At 65.5% G+C, this 19,602-nt stretch overlaps 1 protein-coding gene across 1 annotated transcript in view; it reads left to right on the top strand.

The window, feature by feature from the left end:
• KMT2D (lysine methyltransferase 2D) overlaps positions 1-19,602 on the top strand; it is a 37,309-nt gene extending 17,707 nt beyond the window's left edge. Inside the window, exons 32-56 of the mRNA XM_054398769.1 lie at positions 214-393; positions 1,013-1,161; positions 1,379-3,471; positions 3,908-4,031; positions 4,133-4,220; positions 4,982-5,048; positions 6,207-6,439; positions 7,301-7,813; positions 7,886-8,959; positions 9,020-10,114; positions 10,209-10,352; positions 10,433-10,597; positions 10,712-10,868; positions 11,259-11,340; positions 11,560-11,735; positions 12,270-12,418; positions 12,513-12,648; positions 12,754-12,884; positions 13,410-14,580; positions 15,391-15,527; positions 15,654-15,784; positions 17,329-17,614; positions 18,604-18,677; positions 18,787-18,895; positions 19,477-19,602. Coding sequence (XP_054254744.1) covers positions 214-393; positions 1,013-1,161; positions 1,379-3,471; positions 3,908-4,031; positions 4,133-4,220; positions 4,982-5,048; positions 6,207-6,439; positions 7,301-7,813; positions 7,886-8,959; positions 9,020-10,114; positions 10,209-10,352; positions 10,433-10,597; positions 10,712-10,868; positions 11,259-11,340; positions 11,560-11,735; positions 12,270-12,418; positions 12,513-12,648; positions 12,754-12,884; positions 13,410-14,580; positions 15,391-15,527; positions 15,654-15,784; positions 17,329-17,614; positions 18,604-18,677; positions 18,787-18,895; positions 19,477-19,569 — 8,757 coding nt within the window. The 3' untranslated portion in view covers positions 19,570-19,602. The remainder of the gene's footprint in view (positions 1-213; positions 394-1,012; positions 1,162-1,378; positions 3,472-3,907; positions 4,032-4,132; positions 4,221-4,981; positions 5,049-6,206; positions 6,440-7,300; positions 7,814-7,885; positions 8,960-9,019; positions 10,115-10,208; positions 10,353-10,432; positions 10,598-10,711; positions 10,869-11,258; positions 11,341-11,559; positions 11,736-12,269; positions 12,419-12,512; positions 12,649-12,753; positions 12,885-13,409; positions 14,581-15,390; positions 15,528-15,653; positions 15,785-17,328; positions 17,615-18,603; positions 18,678-18,786; positions 18,896-19,476) is intronic.

Raw genomic sequence — 19,602 nt, forward strand, 5'->3', positions numbered from 1 at the left:
CTAAATCATTGCCCCTCATCCACAGCCCCTCCCCTGTAGGGTTCCTTTCAGACACCAAAACGCAGCTGCAAGGTCTCCTTGGAGCCTTCTCATCTCTGGCTTGCCCAGAGCTGTGTAATGGGCACAGAGCACCTGGGTGGGCAGGGAAGGGCACAGCCATGGGGGTGCCCCTGTGTGGTTGGTACCTGCTGAGCACTGCTTGGTCCCTGGCAGCGCCAGCGGCTGCGGGAGCTGCTGATCCGGCAGCAGATGCAACGCAACAGCCTGCGGCAGGAGAAGGAGAGCGCAGCAGCGGCGGCAGCTGGCACCCCCTCGCCCGCAGGGTGGGCACCTGATGCTGCCAGCCAGGCCTTCGAGCTGGGCAGGGGCATGGCCCCCTACCAGCCAGCACAGGTGGGAGAGCTGGGCACAGCCGGTGGGGGTGAGCACAGGGAGGGGGTGGGCACAGGGAGCGTTGGCTGGGAAGGGACCTTTCGGGGGCAGCTGGACCTGGAAGTGGAGCAGGTGGCCCCAGACCTGAGCTGGAGGTGGGGTCCAGGGATTGGGGCAGCTGCCAGCTCTCTGGGTAACCTGGGCCAGGGTCTTAGTAGCCTGAAGGATTTGTTCTTTCCACTCTGAGTCTCCTTCAGTTCAAACCATCAGGCTCTGTCCTGTCACAGCAGTTCTGCTCAGAAGTCTGTCCCCAGCTTGCTGCTGGTTCCTGGGGTGGGTTGAAGGGAGCTCAAAGATCCAACCCCAGTGCCAACCTGGCCTTGAACATCTCCAGGGAGGGGGCATCCTCCTGGGCAACCTGTTCCAGGCTCTTCCCACCCTCACTCTCAAGAATTTGCTCTTTCTTTCCAATCTCAGTCTCCCCTCCCTGAGATCCTCCTTGCCTCTAGAAGAGCCACCAGGAGGTCTCCCCTGGAGCCTTCTCTTCCCCAGGCTGCACAACCCCAACTCTGAGCCTGTCCCCACAGCAGAGGGCTTCCAGCCCTCACCCTTCCCTCACCCTGCCCTCCTCCTCTTGCAGGACAAGAGCCTCCTTGGGCCACTGGGCACCGTGGCTGGCGCTGGGAAGCTGCCAGGCTCTGTCATGGTGCAGGCAGCGTTCGGGCAGGATGAGCGGCTGGCACGGCCCCCACCGGCAGCCACCCCGGTGGCCCTGGACATCAACGGGAGGTGAGTGCCAGGGGCAGTGCCATGGGTTTGCCATGCCCTGGCAGAAGTGAGTGGGGCCTCCCCTTACCCCAGCTCCTGCTTGCAGGAGTCACCCTGGTGCCTGTGGGTTCAGAGGGTGCCTGGCATGGTCTGAAGGGGGTTGGTACTCTCAGGGTGCCATGCCTGGCATGCTGAGCCTGGGGCACCACCCCTGTGCCAACACCTCAATGTCTTGCAGGGCAACAGTGGGGCCCCCCCAGGCCCTCTATCCCCGTGGGGTCTTCCCGGCACAGTCCCCGCAGCAGCACCTCTGGCAGCAGCAGCAGCAGCAGGCAGCAGCCGCGGCCCTGCGGCTCCAGGTCCCCTCCCGCTTCGCCCCACCGACAGCTGGCACCCCCCTGGGCACTCGCCTGCCAGCCCCTGCTGACCCGGTGCCTGCCTCGCCTGCCACCCTGGGCGCCCCCTTCATCGAGCTGCGGCACAATGTGCAGAAGGGCCCTGGGGGGGTTGTGGGATCCCCCTTTGCCCCCCAGGCTCCCCGGCCGCGCTTCTTCCTGCCAGGGGAGGAGGGCACCCCCCAAGCCCTCTGCACCCCAGTCATGCCCATGCAGGCGCTGCCCACCCCGGCACTGCAGCCCCAGAAGATGGCAGCGCCCCTGCCGCCAGCGTCGCCGCAGGGAGCCGAGCTGAGCAACAGCCACCACCAGGCTCACACCAAAGCAGTGCTCACCCAGCTGCTGCCAGCCCCCGGCCTGGACCTGCAGCACCTCCCCCCGCGCCCCCTGCCCTGTGGCTCTGCCCTGCGCCCCGAGCCACCCAAGGACGGCACCGCGCCGGAGCCGGTGCCAGCTGCCCCCCCGGGGAAGAGCCACCTGAGCCTGGAGGGGGCCAGGCTGCCCTGCGAGGTGCCAGTGGAGCCCGATCTGGACGACGACTTCGGCTCCCACAAGGACCTGGAAGACGACGACGATGATTTGGCCAACCTGAGCCTGGATCCTGACGTGGCCAAGGGGGACGACGACCTGGACAACCTGGACAGCCTGGAGGGGGCAGACCCCCACCTGGACGACCTCCTGAATGGGGGTGAGTTCGACCTGCTGGCCTACACCGACCCTGAGCTGGACACAGGGGACAAGAAGGACATCTTCAACGAGCACCTGCGCCTGGTGGAGTCTGCCAACGAGAAGGCTGAGCGCGAAGCCCAGCTCCAGACGGAGCCCTCGGTGCCCGGCCTCAAGCTGCCTGACCCCCCGGATGGCAAAGAACCTGCCCCACCCGCCCAGGACAGGGAGGTGCCCAAGGAAGTGCCCCCCGGGGTGGGCTTGGGAGCCACTGCCTGCCCGCCGGGCACTGCGCCACCCCCTGAGGCAGCTTTCAAGGTGCAGGGCACGGAGGGCAAGGTGGGCATGGTGGGTACGGTGCCTGCCGAGGTCAAGCCCAAGCTGGAGGATGGCTGCCTGAAGACCTCTCCCTGCCAGTTCACCGCCAGCGGTCCCGAGCGGCTCCCGGTGCCCATTAAGTCAGAGGCCCTGCAGGGCACGGACAAGATCTCAGCCTCGCTGGGGCTGAGCCTCAAACCTGGGCAGAGCCTGCTGAGCCCCGGGGCTGGCACAGGGCGCCTGAGCTTGAGTCACTTCCCCAGCGCTGCCCACCCTGGAGTCCCTGTGCCAGAGAAGGATCCCTACGCCGGCCGCGGGCTGGCACCCGCCCAGCTGGGCAACCAGAGCAACCCCTTGCTAGAGAAGTTCGAGCTGGACAGTGGAGCCCTGGGCCTGGGCAGTGCCAGGCAGTCGCCAGCTGACGACCTGGACAAGATGGAGAGCTCCTTGGTGGCCAGCGAGCTGCCCCTGCTCATTGAGGACCTGCTGGAGCATGAGAAGAAGGAGCTGCAGAAGAAGCAGCAGATGTCAGCCCACCTGCCCCGGGGCACCCCCCACCTCCCAGCCCCGGGGCACCCCCTGCTGCACCCCACAGCGGCTGGGCAGCCCCCCGAGGGGCAGCCCCCTCCCCGCCTGGGTGCCCAGCAGACGCCTCTCCAGCTGGGGCTGGTGGCCAGGCCACCGCTGATGCCACCTCAGCCTCCCCGGCTGGGAGCACCCCAGCAGGGTCCGGGCTTGACTCCCCACATGGGCATGGCCCCCGGGCAGCCCCACGTGCTGGCAGCGCCCCACAGCGTGCAGGTGGCCCTGGCACAGCCGCAGCAGAGCCAGCAGCAGGTGCTGGTGCAGAAGCCGATGGCTGGGGTGCAGCCCCCGGCCCTGGGCATGAAGCCCCCTCCTCAGCTCGTCATGCAGCAGCAGCAGCTGGCAAACAGCTTCTTCCCAGACACAGGTAGGGGCTGTTCTGGGGGGGGTCCTGAGGTCTTTTTTTGAGGGGTCCTGAGGTCTTTTTCTGGGGGGTCCTGGAGTCTTTTTTAAGGGGGTGCTGCTGGAGTCTTTTTGGGGGGGTCCTGGGCCCTTTTTTTTTTTGGGGGGGGGTGTCCTGGGGCCTTTTTTGGTGGGGTCCTGGGGTCTTCTTGGGGGAGAGGCCTGGCCCTTTTTGGGGGGTTCCTGGGGCGTTTTCATGGGGTCCTGTTGTCTTTTGGGGGAGCTCCTGGGCCCTTTTTTCGGGGGGGGGGGTGGGGCGGGTCTGGGGCCTTTTTGGGAGGGTTGGCTGGGCCAGCCCTTTTTGGGAGGCCCTGGGCCCTTTTTTGGGAGGTTCTTGGGGATCTTTTTGGGGGTGCTGGATGTGCTGCAGCACTGCCCACTGGGGGGTCTCTCTTGGCTAGACCTGGACAAGTTTGCAGCTGAGGACATCATGGACCCCATTGCCAAGGCCAAGATGGTGGCACTGAAGGGCATCAAGAGGGTGATGGCTCAGGGCAGCATCGGCGTGGCCCCGGGCATGAACAGGTAAGGGAGGGGCACGGTGGGCAGCGGGGCATGGCAGCGGGGGTGGGCAGGGTGCCTGGGTGCCAGCTCATCCCTGGTGTCTGTGGGTGTCCCCCCCAAAGGCAACAGGTCTCACTGCTGGCCCAGCGGCTCTCGGGGGGCCCAGCCGTGTCCGAGATGCAGAATCACCTCCTGGCAGGGAGTGGGCAGGTGAGTGGGGGTCTGGGGGCTGGCACCCAGGGGGTCACCTTGGTGCCCAGGAGCTGCTTCCAGGCTGGAGCTGCTCTGCTTTCTGGGGTTGTTGGCTCCCTGGGGCGGTGGGGACTGTGGAGAGGGGGACAGGGGGGACGCTGCGGGGGTGTCGCTGGGCATGAGCTTGGAGGTGGTGGCTGGCAGGGAGCTGCTGGATCTTCAAAGCCATTTATCAGTCTGGGGAGGAGGAGGTTGGGAACCATCCTCCCTGCTCCCAGTACTCTTAACTGGGCCCAGTAAAGTAGCTGGGGGAGCAGCAGCACAGCCCTGGGTTGCTTCAGTAGGGTTTGGAGGAGCCGCTGGTTTGGAGCAGGTTTTGGCTTTGGGGTTGTGAGCTGTGGTTGCAGAATCAGAGAACTGTTTGGGTTGGAAAAGGCCTCCAAGGTCACCCAGTCCCAACATCAACCCAACACCACCACCACGGCTCCAAGGCTGTGGGCACAGGTTCCTGGAACACCTCCAGGGATGAGGACTCCACCAGACTAAGCAATCCTCCAGCTGCTCCTTGTGCCCCGGGGCTGAGGAGTGAATCCCTGAATCCCAGCATGGGTGGGGGTGGGAAGGGACCTCTGGAGCTCACCCAGTCTGGCCCCCCTGCTCCAGCAGGATACGCCCCAGCAGCTTGCCCAGGACCCCAGTGCCCAGGTGGGGTTGGAAGCTCTCCAGAGAAGGAGGCTCCACTGTGCCCATCATGTCCCCAACCCTCTCCTCTCTGCCAGGAGCGCAGTGGCACCGACCCGACCCAGGCTCGCCCCAACCCACCCACCTTTGCCCAGGGTGTTATCAGTGAGTACCCACCCCGGTGCCAGCCCTGCTCACCCTGCCTGCCCCCCCTGGGCTGAGCAGGGCCATGGCCATGCTCCATCCAGACCTGGGGTCCCTGCTGCCCCCAGGCCCTTCCCCTGCTGCTCTGATCCCACTGCCCCTGAGCCCTCTTCCTGCTTCCCCCTGGGCTGTCTGCCCACTGCCCTGAGCCTTCTGTGTCCCCCTGCTGCCCTCTCCCTGCTGTGCTCTCCATGCTTCCTCCTGGGCCCTCTGCCCCAAGCCCTCTGCCACCAGATCCTCTTTCCGCTGCCCCCGAACCCTCTCCTGGCTGCCCCCTGGGTGCTCTACCTGCTTTCCTCTGGGCCCTCTGCCTGCTGCCCCAAGCCCACTTTCTCCTGGGTCCTTTCCTTTCTTCCCCCCTGGGTCCTTTCCTTTCTTCCCCCCTGGGTCCTTTCCTTTCTTCCCCCTGGGTCCTTTCCTTTCTTCCCCCTGGGTCCTTTCCTTTCTTCCCCCTGGGTCCTCTCCCTTCTTCCCCCTGAGCCCTCTCCTCTCTTCCCCCTAGGCCCTCCTTGCTGCCCCCCTGGGACATTCTCTGCCTCCCCCAAGCCCTCTGCCCCGGAGCCCTCTCCTCACCACCCCTCTGCCTGTTTCCCTCCTGTCCCCAGACTCTCTCCCCACTGCCCCCGAACCCTCTCCTGCCTTCCCTCTGGGCCCTTTCCCTGCTTCCCTCTGGGCCCTCTGCCTGCTGCCCCAAGCCCACTTTCCTCTGGGTCCTCTCCTCTCTTCCTCCTGGGTCCTCTCCTTGCTGTCCCCCTGGCCCCATTCTCTGCCTCCCCCTAGCCCTCTGCCCCAGAGCCCTCTCCTCACTACCCCTCTGCCTGTTTCCCCCCTGCCCCAAGCCATTTGTCTCCAGACCCTCTCCCCACTTCCCCTGAACCCTCTCCTGCCTTCCCTCTGGGCCGTCTGCCTGCTGCCCCAAGCCCACTTTTCTCTGGGTCCTCTTCCCTTGGAGCCCTCTTCCTTCTGAGCCTTCTTCCCCCTAGGCCCTCTCCTTGCTGCCCCCCTGGCCCCATTCTCTGCCTCCCCCAAGCCCTCTGCCCCGGAGCCCTCTCCCCACCACCCCTCTGCCTGTTTCCCCCCTGCCCCCTCTGAGCCCTGCCCCTCTGGCTGCCCCCCCAGACGAGGCTGACCAGCGGCAGTACGAGGAGTGGCTGTTCCACACGCAGCAGCTGCTGCAGATGCAGCTGAAGGTGCTGGAGGAGCAGATTGGTGCCCACCGCAAGTCGCGCAAGGCTCTGTGTGCCAAGCAACGCACGGCCAAGAAGGCTGGCAGGGAGTTCCCCGAGGCTGACGCCGAGAAGCTGAAGCTGGTGACAGAGCAGCAGAGCAAGATCCAGAAGCAGCTGGACCAGGTAAGGGCAAGGGGGGTGGGTGGCACCAACCTGGTGCAGACATGCTGTGCCCTCTCCAAGTGCAGAGGTGGTGATACTGGGACTGGTGCGGTGCCATCCCTGGTGCAGATGTGGTGTGCCCAGTGCAAATGTGCCATCCTGGCACTACCACTGTGCCATTCCCGGTGCAGATGTGGTGCCCTTAGTGCCAATATGCCATCCAGGCACTACCATTGTGCTGTTCTCAGTGCAGATGTGGTATCCCCAGTGCCAATACGCCATCCTGGCACTACCACTGTGCCATGCCCAGTGCAGATGTGGCGTCCCCAGTGCCAATACGCCATCTTGGCACTACCACTGTGCCTCTCCCGGTGCAGATGTGCCCCCAGTGCAGATGTGGTGCCCTTAGTGCCAATATGCCATCCTGGCACTACCACTCTGCCATTCTCAGTGCAGATGTGGTGTCCCCAGTGCCAATATGCCATCCTGGCACTACCACTGTACCATGCCCAGCGCAGATGTGGCATTCTCACTCCAAACACAACGTCCCTGGTGCTAGTGTGCCACTTCTGGTACTAATGTTGTGCCATCCCTAGTGCAGATGTGGTGCCCCCAGTGCCAATATGCTATTGTGGCACTACCACTGTGCTATGCCTGGTGCAGATGTGGTGCCCCACAGTGCAGATGTGATGTCCCCATTGTAGATGTGCCATTCCTGGCGCAGATGTGGTATGCCCAGGGCAAACATGACACCCTTGGCACCACCACCGTGCCATTCCCAGCACAGATGTGGCATCCCCAGTCCAAACACAACGCCCCCGGTGCTAGCGCGCCAGCCCTGGCACTGATTCCATGCCAACCCGGTGCCCGTGTGCCCGGCAGGTGCGGAAGCAGCAGAAGGAGCACACCAACCTGATGGCTGAGTACCGCAACAAGCAGCAGCAGCAGCACCAGCACCAGGCCTCGGCCGTCCTGGCCCTCAGCCCCTCGCAGAGCCCTCGCCTCATGTCCAAGCTGCCTGGGCAGCTGCTGTCGGTGCATGGGCAGCAGCCTGCGGGCACCACGGTGGCAGCTCAGGGCCTCGGCCAGCCAGCGGCACAGGCCGGGGGCCTACGGCTGCCCCAGGGCGCTGTGCCCATGGGCGTGCAGCAAGGCCTCTCCTTCATGGGCCAGCAAGGGGTGGGCAGTGCCCCCCTGCCTGGCACCTCCAACGCCTTTTTCAGTGGTAACCCAGCGCTCCGTGGGCTGGCAGCCGATGGCCGCCTGATGCAGGAGAGGCAGCTGCAGAGGATGCAGCTGGCACAGAAACTGCAGCAGCAGCAGAACATGCTGGGACAAGTCTCACTGCAACAGCAGCAGCAGCCAGGTGTGCTGGGGCAGGCAGCTATGCAGCAGCAGCAGCAGGGCGTGCTGGGGCAGGCAGCCATGCAGCAGCCTGGAGTGATGGCAGCACAGGCAGCCATGCAGCAGCAGCAGCAAGGTGTGATGGGCCAGGCAGCCATGCAGCAGGCAGGGGTGCTGGGCCAGCCTTCCATGCAGCCACAGGGCATGATGGCACAGACATCCCTGCAGCAGGCAGGAATGCTGGGCCAAGGAGACATGCAGCAGCCGGGGATGATGGCGCAGAGCTCGTTGCCCGGCGTTATGCAACAGCAGCAGCAGCAGCAGCAGCAGCCTGGTGTGATGGGCCAAGGCTCCATGCAACCAACAGCCATGGTGGGACAGCCCAGCTTGCTGGGGCAGCAGCAGCCAGCCCCTGCCCCACAGCCTGGCACCGTGGGACAGCCGATGGTGCCGAAGCAGCCAGGGCTGATGGGCAGCCAGCAGAGCCTCCTGGTGCAGCAGCTCTCACCGCAGCAGCAGCAGCAGCCAGGGCTGCTGGGCCACACTCAGGGCCCAGGGCTGCAGCACCAAGCAGTGCTTGGGCACCCCCAGCCCCAGCAGCGCCAGGTTCTCCTCACCCCCCACCAGCAGCGGTTACTGGGCTCACCCCAGATGGCACCGCAGGCTCCGGGCATGCTGGGGCACCGCCTGGTGCTGTGCCAGCAGCTGGGGCAGTCACGGGCACTGCTGCCCCCGCAGCAGCAGCAGCAGAACTCAGCGGGCACCCAGCCTGGGCTCCTGGGGCTGGGCCAGGGCCAGGCCTCGATCCAGCACTTTCCGCAGCATGGGGTGGGGGCCCAGTCCCCCTCCGTGCTGCACCTGAGTCAGGGAATGCAGCCGGCCCCTGCTGTCCTGGCTGCCAAGGACCAGCCCACGGTGGGGATAGATGGCAGTGCCCTGCCTGCCGAGGGCACTGAGAGCGGGGGGCAGCTGCACGGAGGGGGGACCCAGGAGCAGCAGGGAGCCCTCAACCCCCCGGGGCTGGGTGGTCCTGAACCCCCAGCCTCCAAACACCAACCTGAGCTGGGGCAGGGCCAGCAGCTCCTCTTAGCCTCCCCGCAGACGGCGCTGCGGGCACCCCCGGTGCAGCCCGGCAGCACCCTGCTTGCCTCCGCTGCCCGCCCCGAGCTATCCCAGCAGCCTGGGGACACCACGGGGGTGGCAGAGCCACCACTGAGCTGTGGGCCAGGCCAGGCACAGGGCATGGTGCTGCCACAGGCACCGCGGGCACCGGAGCAGCCAGGCAAGGGGCCGCAGGGCACCCTGCAGGGCCAACCTCAGCCCCCCCGGCTGCAGAGCCCTGGGCAGCACAAAGTGGGGCCACCGCCGGGCACGGTGCCCGCAGCTCTCCTGGGGCAGGTGCCAGGCCCCATGATGGGCCAGATCCGGGCACAGCTGCAGGGGGTCCTGGCAAAGAACCCACAGCTGCGGCACCTGACGCCGCAGCAGCAGCAGCAGCTGCAGGCACTCCTGGTGCAGCGGCACCAGCAGAACCTGTTGCAGCAGAGCCAGGCGCTGCGGCCCTCTGGCCCCTTCCCCGGGCAGGCCCCGGACTATGGCACCCCTGCCCGCCAACCCCCTCGCCCCCTGGCACCTCCCTTCCAGCCCCGGCCGGGTGCCTCGGCGGAGCCCCAGCCCGGCTTTGGCACAGAGCAGGGCCGGGCACTGCCCGGGCAGCCTCCCCAGCAGCAGCCCCTGGCAGAGCTGGTGCAGGCAGCCCTGGCTGCCCGCGGCCCCCAGCCTGGCCTCGTCCGGCTCCCCACGCCGCCGGCCCCCTCACCCCTGGGCTGTGCCCCGCAACACCTGGCTAGCCCCGAGCAGAGCCCTCAAGAGCCAAAGAAGACGTCACCAGGGGTACCAACCTCGGCGCCCAGCCCCCTGACGCCCACGCCTGGCAGCACCCTCCCCGAGCCGGCACATGGCCCCTGGGACTCTGAAGCACCCAGCACAGACTCAGCTGACCCCAGCGAGAGCCACATCAATGGGGCTGCAGGGGAGGGGCTCCCCGTGGCAGGTGAAGCCCCCCAGGTGCCGGTGAAGCAGGAGCCGAAGGAGGAGGGGGCAGCGGCGGTGGCACCGTGCCAGCCGGGCGGAGACGAGGCCACAAAACCGGAGGCCAACGGAGGCTCCGGGGCTGGCCAAGCCAACAACCTGCTGGCACCGGGCAGCCGCTCCGAGGCTGGGCACCTCCTGCTGCAGAAGCTGCTGAGGGCCAAGAACGTGCAGCTGTCGGCGCAGAGCCCGGGCGAGCTCAACGGGCACACGGAGAGCCGTGGCATCGGCACCGAGCCGCGGGCACCGCCGGGCCGGGAGGTGAGCTGCAGGCACCATGGGGCAGAGCCAGGAGGGTGCTGGTTGCGGGTCTGAGCTCGGCACAACTCGCTCCCCTCCCTCCTTCCCTCCCCAGGACCCCTCCATCGCCAGGAAGCCAGCGCCCACCAAGCCCAAGCGGGTGCAGAAGGGCACCGAGCGGGTGCCAGCCTCCCGCAAGAAACTGCGGAAGGACGAAGGGCTGCGGCCCGGCGAGGCCCTGATGAAGCAGCTGAAGCAGGTAGGGGCTGCAGGCTTGAGGGGGTCGGCTTGGGGGCTGCCTTTCATCCCCATGCCCTCCTCATCCCCTGTGTGCCCCAGGAGCTGTCGCTGCTGCCCCTGACGGAGCCAACCATCACTGCCAACTTCAGCCTCTTTGCCCCCTTCGGCAGCAGCCCCATCAACGGCAGGAGCCAGCTGCGGGGCACCTTTGGCAGTGCCATGCTCGACAGCGTCCCCGACTACTACTCCCAGCTGCTCACCAAGGTGGGCTTGGGACCTTGGCACCTCCTGGTTGTGGGGGAGGGGGGTCCTGGGCTCACCTGGTTGTTCTCACCCTGCTGTTGTTTGTTCATGTGTGCCCCCTCCCCACCCTGGCAGAACAACCTCAGCAACCCTCCCACGCCGCCCTCTTCGCTGCCCCCCACGCCGCCGCCCTCTGTGCAGCAGAAGATGGTGAACGGTGTCACGGCCCCCGAGGAGCTGGGGGAGCAGCCCAAGGACACCGACCCAGCCCGGGAGCCACACGGCCAGAAAGGTGAGTGCCTGGCACAGGGGTGGCACTGAGCCCCATGTGGTTGGTTGGCACCCACCAACCCACCCTGGGGCACCCACCCAGGACAAAGGGTGATGGCTTTGAGCTGCAAGAGGGGAGACTGAGACTGGAGAGGAGGAAGAAATTCTTGAGAGTGAGGGTGGGGAGACATTGACACAGGTTGCCCAAGGAGGTCCTGGCTGTTCCCTCCCTGGAGGTGTTCCAGGCCAGGCTGGATGAGGCCTTGAGCAACCTGGGCTGGTGGGAGGTGTCCCTGCCCATGGCAGGGAGTTGGAACTGGAGGATTTTGAAGGTCCCTTCCAACCCAACCCATTCTGTGAATCCTACCCTGGGACACCCAGCCCACCCCTGACCCCCTTCCTTTACCCACAGACACAGCAGCTGTAGAGGTGAAGAGCCTGGACCTGCTGGCAGCTCTCCCTACCCCTCCCCACAACCAGACCGAGGATGTCAGGTGAGCCACCAGCCCTGCTCTGGCTGCCACCAGCCCTCCTTTGGCTGGCACCAGCTTCTCCATGGGTGCCACCAGCCCCGTTTTGGGTGGCACCAGCCCCTTTATGGGTTCATCAGCCCTGCTCTGGTTGCCATCAGCCCCTCCACAGGTGCCACCAACCCTCCTCTGGCTGGCACTAATCCCTGCAGCCATCCCCCTGTGACCCCTCTCTCCCTTCAGGATGGAGAGTGACGATGAGAGCGACTCCCCTGACAGCATCGTCCCTGCCTCATCCCCTGAGAGCGTCCTGGGTGAGGAGCTGCTGCGCTTCCCCCTGCTCAGCGAGGCCAAGCCGGAGCTGGAGGAGAGAGTCCTGTCCCCTATCATCCCTATGATCCCCAGGGCCAGCATCCCAGGTGGGCTGCACCAGCCTGGGCTGGGCACACAGGGACTAGGGCAGGAGAACAGGGGGTCTGTAGGGTGTGTGGACCAGGCAGGAGGGGGTCTGTGGGGTGTGTGGACCAGGGAGGGGTGAGGTAGGGCAGGGAGGGGGTGTGTGGACCAGGGAGGGTTGAAGTAGGGCAGGAAGGGGGTGTGTGGGGTGTAGAGACCAGGCAGGAGGAGGTCCCTGGGGTATAGAGACTAAGAGTGAAGAGGTCCATGGGATAGAGACCTTGGTAGGGTGGGATGAGGGTCTGCAAGCCACAAAAATTGAGTGGGGGGGTGTCTGTGTAAGGGCTGGCCTGTTCCTGGGGTCCTCTAAATGCTCCTCAAGAGCTCCCTGTTGGTTCTGGGGGCTCTGTCCCCTCACCCTAGCGTCTGACCCCCACGAGGCGACGGGTTCCCAGCAGCAGCTCTGCAGAGGTCCAGGCCAGCCGGGTGGCTTTGGGGGTTGGGTTGGGCCTGGGTCTGCGCAGCTCTGATCCCTCCTATCCTTTCCCCCATGCCAGTGTTCCCCGACACAAAGCCCTACGAGGCTGTGGAGCCCTTTGGGGGGCCCCCTGGCAAGGTGGGGGCAGCAGGCCCAGGTGCCCCCTGGGAGAAGGGCAGGAGCAGCGAGGTCTCCGTCATGCTGACCGTGTCCGCGGCGGCCGCCAAGGTGAGTGAGGGGAGAGCCCTGGGCTGACTGCCATGTGGTGGCACCTGGGTCCCCTGGACGCAGCCTGTCCCCTCTCCTCCTCCTCCTCCTGCAGAACCTCAGTGGGGTGATGGTGGCCATGGCTGAGCTGCTGAGTGTGAAGATCCCCAGCTCCTATGAGGTGCTGCTCCCGGATGGCCCCATGCGGGCGGCCGTGGTGGAAGCCAAGAAGGTGGAGCCAGACGTGGCCGGTGAGCATCTGCCTGGTCCCCTTGAGCTCTCCTGGGAGTCCCCAGGCTGGGCACCCCACGTCCCCAGGCTGGGCACCCTTCCATGGCCTGTTGTGTGTGTTTTAGGGATGCTTGGTGGGAAGGAGAAGGCTGGGAAGGTGCCCGACAGCAGCTCGGAGTGGCTGAAGCAGTTTGATGCGGTGCTGCCAGGCTACAGCCTCAAGGGCGAGCTGGACCTCCTCACCTTGCTCCGCCAGGTCAGTGGGGGGCTGGGGGTTCCCCTGGGGGCTGCCACCCTGGGAGAGGGGGGACTGAGGTGCCTCTGAGGCTGGAGCTCCTGTGGGGGTGCAGGAATAGGCTCTTAGGGACCAGAAATGACTGCGTGGAGGGCTGTGGGTGGGTCCTCGTAGGTCCCCCCATGACTGCAGGATGGTGCAGGGGTTCTTGAGGGGCCAAGTTCCCCCCTGGAGGGGTGCTGAGTCTCTTGGGACTGTGTGGAAGGGCTTGGGGAGGTCCCTAGAGAGCTGGGGGTGCTGCAGGTCAGCCCTGGCACGTGGGGCTGTGCTCCAGGTTCTGCTGCCCCATAGACCTCACTGTGGTGCTCTGGGAGGTTGGAGGTCCCCATCCTTGGCCTCTCTGACCCCTGTCCCCATTCCTGGGACTCCGATCTGTGTCCCCATTCTTGGGACTCTGTGATCCCTGTCCCCATCCTTGGTCTTTCTGGTCCCTGTCCCCATCCCCAAGACTCTCTGCCCCACATCTCCCTCTTTCCCTCCCCTCAGGAGAGCCCTGCCCCAGAGAAGAGCCTGCACCACTGCTACGTCAACAACGTCTCCAACCTGGATGTCCGGCAGCTCTCCGCCCTGCCCCAGGAGCCGTCCCCTCCGCTGTCCCCCTCCGTCCCCTCCCCATCCAGCCCCACCGAGGCTGCCAGGGTCCCTGACCCCGAGGCAGCCCACGAAGCAACCCCAGCCCCTTCCTCCCCGCTCCCCCCAGCCCCTTCTCCGGCGCCCCAGGAGGAAGGGGCCGCAGCCCCCCACTCGCCTCCCCGCTTCAAGCCCCGCTCGCGGCCGCCGGAGGACGGGGAGGAGGCAAGGCCGCGGCTGAAGAAGTGGAAGGGGGTGAGGTGGAAACGGCTGCGGTTCCTGGTGACCATCCAGAAGGGAGGAGCCAAGCGGGACGGGGACAAGGAGATCGCGGAGTTCATCGACCGGCTGGGCACCACCCTGCGGCCCGAGAAGGTACCGCGGGACCTGCGCAAGTGCTGCTTCTGCCACGAGGAGGGCGACGGTGCCACCGACGGCCCCGCCCGGCTGCTCAACCTCGACCTGGACCTCTGGGTCCACCTGAACTGCGCCCTGTGGTCCACGGAGGTGTACGAGACGCAGGGGGGAGCCTTGATCAACGTGGAGGTGGCCCTGCACCGGGGGCTGCTGACCAAGTGCTGCCTGTGCCAGAAGACCGGAGCCACCAACAGCTGCAACCGCATCCGCTGCCCCAGCGTCTACCACTTCGCCTGTGCCATCCGTGCCAAGTGCATGTTCTTCAAGGACAAGACCATGCTGTGCCCCCTGCACAAGCTGAAAGGGCCCTGCGAGCAGGAGCTGAGCAGCTTCACCGTCTTCCGCCGCGTCTACATCGAGCGGGACGAGGTGAAGCAGATCGCCAGCATCATCCAGCGCGGGGAGAGGCTCCACATGTTCCGGGTCGGGGGTTTGGTCTTCCACGCCATCGGGCAGCTGCTGCCCCACCAGATGGCAGATTTCCACAGCGTCACTGCTCTCTACCCGGTGGGCTACGAGGCCACCCGCATCTACTGGAGCCTGAGGACCAACAACCGGCGCTGCTGCTACCGCTGCACCATCTGCGACAACAATGGGCGGCCGGAGTTCGTGGTGCAGGTCATCGAGCAGGGCCTGGAGGATTTGGTCTTCTCCGACTCCTCGCCACAAGGTGAGGTTGAGGGGGAAAGGGGGAAAGGGAGGAGACGGGGCTTTCCCCAGTTCTGTTGGGTTGCTCTCCTCCTCTTCCTCCTCCTCTTCCTCCTTGTCCTCCTTTGTGGGCTGCTGTTCTTTTCCTGCTCTGATATGTTTGGCTGTCTTCCGTTCCCTGCCCTCCACGTCCTCCTCCGTCCCCTGCCCTCCACCTCCTCCTCCTCTGTCCCCTGCCCTCCGCCTCCTCTTTCTCTGTTCCTTCCACCATGTGCTCATCCTCCTTCATGGGCTGCTGTTCTTCTCCTGCTCTGATATGTTTGGTTGTCCTCTTGTCCCTTCCACCACCCTCTCCTCTGTCCCTTCCACCACCTCTTGCTCTGTCCCTTCCACCACTTCCTCCTCCTCTGTCCCCTGCCCTCCACCTTTTCCTTCTCCATCCTCTGTCCTCCACCACCTCCTCATCCTCCTTCGTGGGCTGCTCTTCTCGTCTTGCTCTGTTTGGCTGTCCTCTGTCCCTTCCACCACCACCTCCTCTGTCCCTTCCTCCACCTCCTCTTCTTTCGTTCCCTGCCTTCACCTCCTCTTCCTCTGTCCCCTGCCCTCCATCACCTCCATTCCCTGCCCTGCACCACCACTTCCTTCATCCCCTGCCCTCCTTCTCCATCTCCCATCTTCCTCCTAGCTGAGCCACAGCAGGCCGGGGGCAGAACCACCCCAGGCTAAGGGAGGACAGGGTATGGGGGGGAGGTCCTAGGGCCGCTGGAGCTTGGCTGTGTGCGCTGGGCAGGGTGTCCAGGTGCCCACCTCTACCCCTGCCTTCCCTCTGCAGCTGTCTGGAACAGGATCATCGAGCCAGTGGCGATGATGAGGAAGGAGGCCGACATGCTGCGGCTCTTCCCTGAGTACCTGAAGGGCGAAGAGCTCTTCGGCCTCACGGTGCACGCGGTGCTGCGTATCGCCGAGTCGGTAGGGCCAGGGGAAGGGGCTCTGGGCGGTGGGGGGGTGGGTGTCAGGGTCTCCTCTGCCTACTGCTGGGAAAGGGTCTGGGGGCCAGGGTGGTGCCACTGCAGCCCTGGCCTCTCTGCTTGGCAGCTGCCCGGCGTGGAGAGCTGCCAGAACTACCTATTCCGCTATGGGCGGCACCCCCTGATGGAGCTGCCCCTGATGATCAACCCCACCGGCTGCGCCCGCGCCGAGCCCAAGATCCTCACCCACTACAAGCGGTGAGCCGGGAGCCGCTGGGAGGGATGGGATCTGCCAGGAGGGGTGGGATCCGATGGGATCTGCTGGGAGGGATGGGATCTGCTGGGAGAGATGGGATCCGATGGGACCCGCTGGGAGAGATGGGGTCCTATGGGACCTGCTGGGAGAGATGGGATCTGCTGGGAGAGGAGAGATCCTATAGGATCCACCGGGAGAGAAGGCATCCACCCTGATCCTATGGGATCCATGGGATCCCACAGGATCCACTGGAAGAGGCAGGGCCCACTGGGAGAGATGGGATGCACTGGAAAACTGTGGGATCCACTGGGAGAGATGGGGTCCACTGTGAGAGACAGGATGCACTGGGAGACCCTGGATCCACTGGGAGAGACAGGCTCCATCAGGAGAGTTGGGATCCTCTGGGAGAGATGGGGCCTACTGGATCCACTGGGAGAGGTGGGATCCAGTGGGAAAGCTGGGATACACTGGGAGAAGTGGGACCCACTGGATCCACTGGGAGAGGCAGGATCTGATGGGAAAGCTGGGCTCCATTGGGAAAGCTGGGATCTACTGGGAGAGCCAGACTCCACCAGGAGAGCTTGGGATCCCCTGGGGGAGCCGGGATCCACTAGATTCAGTGGGAGAATTTGGATCACCTGGGAGAGCTGAAACCTACCAGGAGAGCAGGGATCCACTGGCAGAGCCTGTGATCCTGATAGCTGAGATCCTGAGGAGAGCTGAGGTCCCCCAGGAGAGCCAGGATCTACCAGCAGAGCTAAGCCCCCCTCAGGAGAGCTAAGACCCACCTAGAGAGCCAGGATCCACCAGCAGAGCTGAGTCCCTCCAGCAGAGCTGAGCCCTCCCTGCAGAGCTGAGCCCCCTGAGGAGAGCTGAGCCCTCCCTGCAGAGCTGAGCACCGCCAGGAGAGCTGAGCCCCACCTAGAGAGCCAGGATCCACCATCAGAGCTGAGTCCCTCCAGCAGAGTTGAGCCCTCCCTGCAGAGCTGAGCACCGCCAGGAGAGCTGAGCTCCACTTAGAGAGCCAGGATCCACCAGCAGAGCTGAGCCCCCTGAGCTGAGCTGAGCTGAGCCCCACCCTGAAGGAGAGCTGGGCTGGATCCCCCTGAGTCTGACCCTCCCTTCCCTTCCCCCACCCCCGGCAGGCCCCACATCCTTAGCAGCACCAGCATGGCCAAAGAGCATCTTCACAGGGGACACAGGAGGAGGTCCATGGGGTGTAGAGTTAAGGACGAAGAGGTCCATGGGGTACAGAGACCTTGGTAGGGTGGGATGAGGGTCTGCAGGCCACAAAAATCGAGTTGGGGGTGTCTGTGTAAGGGCTGGCCTGTTTCTGGGGGTCCTCTAGATGCTCCTCAAGGGCTCCCTGTTGGTTCTGGGGGCTCTGTCCCCTCACCCCAGCGTCTGAGCCCCACGAGGTGACGTGTTCCCAGCAGCAGCTCTGCAGAGGTCCAGGCCAGCCGGGCGGCTTCAGGGGTTGGGTTGGGCCTGGGTCTGCGCAGCTCTGAGCCCCTCCCATCCTTTTCCCCCACCCTCCCCCTTGCAGGCCCCACACCCTGAACAGCACCAGCATGTCCAAGGCCTACCAGAGCACCTTCACGGGGGAGACCAACACCCCTTACAGCAAGCAGTTTGTGCACTCCAAGTCCTCGCAGTACCGGCGCCTGAAGACCGAGTGGAAGAACAACGTCTACCTGGCGCGGTCCCGCATCCAGGGGCTGGGGCTCTACGCCGCCAAGGACATCGAGAAGCACACGATGGTCATCGAGTACATTGGCACCATCATCCGCAACGAGGTGGCCAACCGTCGCGAGAAGGTCTACGAGGAGCAGGTGGGCAGCCAGGAGGGGGCGCTGCTGGGGCGCCCGAGGGGATGGGCAGCCAGGAGGAGGCGCTGCTGGGGTGCCCGAGGGGATGGGCAGCCAGGAGGGGGCGCTGGTGGGGTGCCCGAATGATGGGCAGCCAGGAGGGGTGCTGGTGGGGTGCCCAAGGGGATGGGCAGCACACCGGGGGTGCTGGTGGGGTGCCCGAGGGGATGGGCAGCACACCAGGGAGTGCTGCTGAGGTGCCTGAGGGGCTGGGGGGCAATCCGCCATGTGGCACTGGTGGGGTGCCGAGGGGATGGGCAGCCAGGAGGGGGCACTGGTGGGGTGCCCGAGGGGATGGGCAGCCAGGAGGGGGCGCTGCTGAGGCACCCGAGGGGATGGGCAGCACACCAGGGGGTGCTGCTGAGGGGCTGGGGGGCAGTCCACCATGTGGCACTGGTGGGGGGCCCGAGGGGATGGGCAGCCAGGAGGGGGCGCTGGTGGGGTGCCCGAGGGATGGGCAGCCAGGAGGGGATGCTGGTGGGGTGCCTAAGGGGCTGGGGGGCAGCCGGCCAGAGGGTGCTAGTAGGGTGCTGGAGGAGCTGGGCAGCATGCCAGGGGGCGCTGGTGGGGTGTGGAGGATCCTAGTAAGGTGTGGAGGGGACTCTGGTGGGGTCCTGAGGCATTTGGGCAGCTGAGGAGGGGTCTCTGGTGGGACACTGAGGGGTCTGGGGAGCTGTGGAGGGGTCTCTGGTGGGGCATTAGGAACCGTGGGGAGCTGGGGAGGGGTCTCTGGGGGCTGCTGTGATAGGACGCTGACAGCTCTGCTGGGATGTGAGGTGGTTCCAGTGGGACCCTGAGGGCTCTGGTGGGATACTGGGAACTGTGGGGAGGTGCGGAGGGGTCTGCGGTGGGACACTGAGGGTCCTGGTGAGGGGTGGGGGTGCTGTGGTGGGACTTGGGGGGCTCCGGTGGGACGTGGGGGGCTCTGACCCCCTCTTTCCCCCCCTCCCCAGAACCGTGGCATCTACATGTTCCGCATCAACAACGAGCACGTCATTGACGCCACCCTGACGGGGGGCCCAGCCAGGTGAGCCACCCCGGGGGGGTTTGGGGTGCTGGGACCCCCTCCTTCCCCCCCACTCCCCCAAGAGAAGAAGCAGCTGACCCCCCCAGCACCTCTTTACCCCCCTGCCCAGGTACATCAACCACTCGTGTGCCCCCAACTGCGTGGCTGAGGTCGTGACCTTTGACAAGGAGGACAAAATCATCATCATCTCCAGCAGGCGCATCCCCAAGGGGGAGGAGGTCAGCAGGGGGCTGGGGAGGGGAAAGAGGCTGGGGGTGGGAGAAGGGAGGCTGGGGGTGGACAGAGTGGGGCTGGGGGTGGAGAAAGGGAGGCAGGGGCTTTAGAAAGGGAGGCTGGGGGTGGACAGAGTGGGGCTGAGGGTGGACAGAGTAGGGCTGGGGGTGGGAAAAGGGAGGCTGGGGTGGGAAAAAGGAGGCTGGGGGTGGACAGAGTGGGTCTGGGGGTGGGAAAAGGGAGGCTGGGGGTGGGGAAAGTGAGGCTTGGGGTGGAGAAAGGGGGAGTGGGGGTGGCAAAGTGGAAGCTGAGGGTGGAGAAAGGGAGGCTGGGGGTGAAGAAAGGGAGCTGGGGGTGGACAGAGTAGGGCTGAGGGTGGACAGAATAGGGCTGGGGGTGGAGAAATGGGGGCTGGGGGTGGACAGAGTAGGGCTGGGGGTGGAGAAAGGGAGCTGGGGGTGGAGAAATGGGGGCTGGGGGTGGACAGAGTAGGGCTGGGGGTGGAGAAAGGGAGCTGGGGGTGGAGAAATGGGGGCTGGGGGCTGTGTGGGTGCCCTGTGGCGACTCCTTGCTCCCCCTCCCCCAGCTCACCTACGACTACCAGTTCGACTTCGAGGACGACCAGCACAAGATCCCCTGCCACTGCGGAGCCTGGAACTGCCGGAAGTGGATGAATTAGAGAGGGGCAGGGGGATGGACCCCGCAGCCTCCT

Source organism: Indicator indicator, unplaced genomic scaffold (assembly GCF_027791375.1).
Source record: "Indicator indicator isolate 239-I01 unplaced genomic scaffold, UM_Iind_1.1 iindUn_scaffold_104, whole genome shotgun sequence".
Lineage (NCBI taxonomy): Eukaryota > Metazoa > Chordata > Aves > Piciformes > Indicatoridae > Indicator > Indicator indicator.